We start from the raw sequence: 5721 nt of genomic DNA, 5'->3' as shown, positions 1-5721 counted from the left end.
CTGGCCATTCTTCACAGTCTCAAATTGTAAAATCGAAGTTTGCTTTTATTGAGTTTCGTTATCCTTCTATGTGTCTATGTGAAGGGTGTGTAAAAAACGTGTTAAAAACATTGAGTCTCTAAAAAATGTATAAAATTATTAATAAAATCTTAGCTACAATACGAGGCTCGATTATACTATGTACACTATGCTAGGATGATCCGCAACCGGAACTGTACACGGAGTTAAACATTTGAAATGCTCGCTTTTACATAATTACGCTATGTACAATTTACAGTTAGAACTAGTTTACATGGTCCCACGGGGCGTGGCAGGAGGGCGGTGGGTGCTACGGGAAGTGGTCAAACAAGAACTGTTCCATGAACAGCGACTCCGAATGCTAGTTGGACGAGTTATCGCCCGGCTCGCTAACAGCAATGGTCATCTTTGCCTCATCTCCGCTGTCCAGTTCCGGATCGTCGTCATCCTCCTCATCCTCGCCATCATCCAATTCGTCCTCTTCCAGCTCCTCTTCGTCTTCCTCATCCTCTTCGGTCATCTCTTCATCCTCCTCGTCATCTTCGTCCTCGCCGAAACTGTCGCCGCCGCCGGTGGCCTCCGCAGCCGGCAGCTGAACGATCGTGGCCCCGCCTGGCGTCACAGTTGAGCCCGCAACCGTGGCCGCCACACTGGAGGCTCCACTGCCCGCCGTCGTCGCTCCGCCGCCCGGAATCTCTATCGTCACAACGCCGCTCATCGTGCTGATGCTCTTCGGCGCATTACCGCTCTTGCCCTCCTGCTTGATGCTCAACTCGATGAGCTCCACGCCGGAGCGGCTCTTGAAGTGCGTCTTGATGTGCTTGGACAGGTGATCGCTGCGCATGAACTTCTTGTTGCACTCGCGACACTGGAACCGTTTTTCGCCCGTGTGAGTCCGCCGGTGGCGCTGCAGCTCATCGGAACGTGTGAAGCGCTTGCCGCAGAATACCCAGGAGCAGACGAACGGCCGTTCGCCAGTGTGCCAGCGCAGGTGAGCTCGAAGATGGGAGGTCTTGCCGTACACCTTCTGGCAGCCGGGGATGTGGCAGATGTGCTGGCGCTTCTTGTCCGAGTGCTTCTCGCCGTCGGTGCAGTTTGGACAGGTGCAGGCGACTCGCTTCAGGCGGGGTTTCGGCTCTCCAGCTGCCGCTGGACCGCCGCCTCCCGAACCACCTCCTCCTGCACTCGCCACACTAATGCTCACATTCAGATTGCTCTGGGCTGGGGTGGTTATCGTTGTCGTGCCACTGTTCGTGCTCCTTATGCTGGCAGACGCTCCCCTAGCCTGCGTGGTCACAGCCACCACTTGGCCGCCGGTCGGTGCGATTGTAATCTGAGTGCTAGAGGTGCTCACCAAGTTGGCTTTGCTTCTCGCCGGTAGCGACACGGGATTGGATTGTGTGGCTGGAGCTGGGGTGTTCGGTGGATTCGCCGTTGGCTGTGGCAGCGCAGTGATCTGAATAGAGGCTGGTATGCTCAGGCTGGACAGGGAGCTGCCCTCCGTCTGCAGGAACTTGATCTGCTGCTGTTGCGGCGTCGATGTGCTCGGCGTGGAAGCGGGTGCCGGTGGATTGCCGGTGGAGCTGATGGGTCCAAAGGTATCCGGCGGCTCTTGCTTAATGCTGGTAATCATATGCGTGGGACTCTGCGGCTCCTGCTTGGGCATCACTTGCACTTGGCCCTGGGTCTGAACATGGGCCTGTGACATGGGCAGTTGGGTCAGGACCTGCTGAAAGTTGGCCGGCAGATTCGGGGGCAACTGATTGGCGTGGATGATTTGCACTTGACCCAAGCCCGGTATGTTCTGAATGGGCAACGCCTGGAGATTGGGCAGTTGCATCGGCGTGGGCACGGCAGCTGGAGTGGGCGCAGGGGCAGAAGGTGCACTCTGACGCAGCTGGGCGGGAATCACGGTCAGCTGTTGGCCCTGGGCATTGGTGATGGTTATGGGCTGGTTGGGCGGCAGCTGTCCCCCGGCCGAGGCCTCGCTGATGGCCTGGAGGAGCTGCTGGTGTTGCGCCTGGACCTGTTGCTGCTGCTGTGCCTGTTGCTGTTGCGCCTGCTGTTGTTGCTGAGCCTGCTGCTGTTGTTGCTGTACTTGCTGCTGCTGCTGCTGGTGAGGGTTCTGTATGTGTATAATGTTGGCATTTGGCGGCAGCTGGGGATATGGCATGGCCAGTTGCACCTGCTGAATTTGCCCGTTCGGCGTCACAATCTGGGCAATCTGCGAAAACTGCGGGATGATTTGCATCTGCGAGGCGGTGGGCATCTGCAGGGATTGCGCCTGCATTAGGTTTTGTAGTCCTCCGCCGGCCGTTGCCGCTGCCTGGACAGGCACATGAACCGTCTGGTAGACGGTCTGGCCGTTAGCAGTCTGCACGGGTATTTGCACGGCCACCGTTTGTTGCTGCTGGGGCACGGCCTGCGCCGGAAACTGAACCAGTTGAGGACGCAACTGCAGCTGGCCGTTCTCCAGCTTAATGGATTGACCGCCGCCCAGAAGGTTGGAGATGTTTCCCAGCAATCCGTTGGCCGCCGCAACCGAGGTGGGTATTTGTAGGTTGGTGCCCGGGATGGTAATGCTCCCAGGCAGCTGGCTCACTGTCCCGCCGGCTGCTCCTCCCGATGCCGTGGCTCCAGAAGCATTCGTTCCTTGTGCATGCTGCTGCACTGCGCCCTGGTGCACTTGCTGCACCTGCTGCTGCTGTTGGATGAGATTGGTGACGGGTATTTGAATGTTGGTGCCGGGGATGCTGATCAGCTGGGTTTGCTCCTGGGCCATGCCGTTAAGCTGTTGCAGCTGGATGCAGTTGGATGCTGCCGGATTGGGCGCCACTTGGGGAGCCCTCAGGATCTGACCGCTGGGCGTGATGAAGGCCTGCTGACCGTTGATGTTCACCGCCTGCGCGGTGGCGAGCTGGGCATTAAGGTTGGGTATGAAGATGGCCTCCTGGCCATCGATGTTCACCGTTTGCATGGGCATGGGCTGGACGATCTGGAACATGTTCTGCGGCAATCCAGAGGCTTGGCCGCCACCGGCTACTGCTCCGCCCGCGAACTGGGGTGGCATCTGGTGGATGTTGATGATCTGCTGCATGGTGGGTGCTCCGGGAGCACCCTGTGCCTGGGGTTGTGGGGCAGCGGCACTTGGTCCGCTTGGAGGCGCCGCTTTGGCGGATCCGCCGGCTGCCGTGGGAGTGGATGGGGGCGCATTGTTCACCGCACTGGCGGCACTCTTGTACTGCAGCATGGCAGCGCTTTTAATTGAGATTTTGGCAGTCACAAGTGCTTCGAGCGAAACATGTCCAGTTTTTTTCTCGCTCAGACGCGCAACACTGCCAGCAGATTTGGTGGCATTCAAACGCAGATGGCACACACGGGTTCATGTACACTGGTGCGCGCGGAACCGTCGCTTACATTCGAACACATAGAAAACCCGAATTTCAAAGGCAATTTCTCGAGCTTTTGGTTTTTAATTTAATTTTGTTTTGACAAACACAAACGCAGAAGAAGAAGAAGTGTGATGAGACAGGGTTGCACAGTGAAGTCTACCGATAATCGATTACCGTCAATCGAACAATCGATAGCGCCAATGCGATAACCGCTGAGAATAAGTAGAAGAAGTGCGCCGATAAGCAAAACAAAGAACTCGGCGACAGGTTGTCCCAGCGTGTTATTCCCATTTTAAACCGAAATCCCACTGAATAAGCATGGAGTTCAACGCCGCGGGTCTCGATTCCCTGACCAAGAATATGGCGGATCTTCTGCTTGAGGAACAAAATGCTACTCCGCAGCAGGTTGAAACAATAAAGAGGGAAACTATTTGGGTGGGAGAGCTGGAATGGTGGCAGAAATTAAAGCCGGATCAACCGAAACTTCTACAAACAATGCATTGCACCGTGTGCTGCAGGATTATTGATGGTCGGCCCGAGATCAAGGCGGAGAACTGGCCGTCCAAGCTGTCAACGCAGATAATGCCCAAATATCTGCTTGCTAAGATTGGTGGAGGGCTGCTTAAGGATTCCAGGCCTGTGATTTTTAGACCTAGCCCAGGAGGAGCCCTAGATTCGCTAACTAAGATGATGAACTCTGGCTACGCTTGCTGCGTCCACATCTCCAGCTCAAACTGTAATGATAAGGTTCTTTTTCTTTTTTTCTCGCCCGAACGTGATCTATTTTTGGGATTTATTCCCAACAATCAACTAATTGTCATCGAAAGAATTCGGAAAGTTGTCCAGGAGATCCTGGCGAAATAAACAGTAGTAACTTGATGGCCATCCAATGTCAATCTCTTCCATGCGAATCCGAATTTCTATACAAATATTGTTATTATTAATAAAAAAGTTTGGGTGTATCTGTTATTAGTCTTATACATTTCAAACTTTTTGACACTTTATTTCTGAATGTCCTGTTTGGTAGGACTGTTGGATGTTGTTATCATCATTTAAATCGGTTTAACTTCTTAAAATTGGGTTACAAAAATGTAAGAGCATGGGAGGAGATGTTCGTAATGGGGTCCTCCTCCACCCACGATGAGTTTTAAGCTTCTTGTAATGCACAAAGTCTTAATATCAGAATATTTCAGGAATCTGGTTATAATAAAAACAAGCGTATACAACATTTAATTAATTTGTCTCGGTTTTAGTCCCTAACCCATTGAGTGGGTGGATATATTTTTGGGTGTTTTGTTTCAGACTTTGCAGTCCTCAGCGAAAAAATCCTCTTTTTAAAGGTAAAGTTACATTTCAGAAACTGAGCATACATTTTTTTTTTGTAGTAACTTTGTAAGTATTTAAAAAAAAACGTGCAGAACTGAATTAACAATTACAAATTTATTGCTAGTACTTCGCTTTTACCTTCATCCACAAATACGAAACAATTATAAACATAAACGATTTTTTGGGAGTTGACTGGGAGATCCTTCAGTCCGAAATCTTTAAAGAGATTTTATTTGGGGGTTTTTATTAGATACACACTACAAGCTGCGGCTCACGAGCGAAACCAGCTTCAAATTTGCATTTGCACTAGCTCTAAATGGACGAGGTGGCATAGTCGGTCGGGAACTTGAATAGGTGCTTTCCGGTGGCCTGTACGGAGGGCAGGAGTCCGGCGTTGGGGACGATGTTCCACGAGAGGTAGAGCGACACGTTGCGATTGTCCTTCAGGCCGTTGCCGTCGTCCCAGAAGTAGTATTTGGTGTTCATGTTCTTGAAGTCAAGCACGGCGTTCTCGCCGCGCAGGATGATCTTGTCCCAGAGGACCACCTGGTTTAGCTGGTTGGCCGGAGTCTGGTACTCGGCGGTTAGGTAGAGGAACAGCTGCTTCACGTTCCAGTTGAAGATGCCGGTGAGGTTCGTCTGCAGGTCAAAGGTGACGTAGCCCAGGTCGTGCTTCTCCCGCGAGGCTCCGTAATCCGGCACATTCTTCACCAGAACTCTAACCGTATTGATGTTGGCCTCGGTTCTGTAGTCCAGGAAAACGGTTGACAGGAAACAACTAAAGGTGAGGCAGGCCAGGACGCTCAGCGTATATGCCACCGTGGCGTTTCCTCGGGTTAATACCGTGTGCATCTTTAAATAGTTGAAATCCCTGCAAGTCCGGTAAATGACACGTAGTGTTGTTAGTTTGGAAAAAAAAATCCTAATTAGTGAGACCGTCGCTTGGCCATTACAATAATCCTCTCCGCATAAGAGAAACTAAAAT

The 5721-nt window shown here is 52.2% G+C and overlaps 2 protein-coding genes across 2 annotated transcripts; both read right to left on the bottom strand.

Annotated features, from left to right (window-relative positions):
- Positions 1 to 24: 24 nt before the first annotated feature.
- Positions 25 to 3538, bottom strand: LOC108136770 (transcription factor Sp4). Its single transcript, XM_017258131.2, has one exon. The coding sequence runs from the start codon at positions 3266 to 3268 to the stop codon at positions 380 to 382; it is 2889 nt and encodes a 962-aa protein (XP_017113620.1). The 5' UTR covers positions 3269 to 3538; the 3' UTR covers positions 25 to 379.
- A 1293-nt stretch (positions 3539 to 4831) lies between these two features.
- Positions 4832 to 5667, bottom strand: LOC108137019 (signal peptidase complex subunit 3). Its single transcript, XM_017258519.2, has one exon. The coding sequence runs from the start codon at positions 5586 to 5588 to the stop codon at positions 5049 to 5051; it is 540 nt and encodes a 179-aa protein (XP_017114008.1). The 5' UTR covers positions 5589 to 5667; the 3' UTR covers positions 4832 to 5048.
- Between the last annotated feature and the right edge of the window lie 54 nt (positions 5668 to 5721).

The sequence above is a fragment of the Drosophila elegans genome, unplaced genomic scaffold (genome assembly GCF_018152505.1).
Source record: "Drosophila elegans isolate 14027-0461.03 unplaced genomic scaffold, ASM1815250v1 contig_476, whole genome shotgun sequence".
Classification (NCBI taxonomy): Eukaryota; Metazoa; Arthropoda; class Insecta; order Diptera; family Drosophilidae; genus Drosophila; species Drosophila elegans.
Note: the sequence above shows the minus strand (reverse complement) of the source record. Positions and strands in the feature narration are given on the sequence as shown.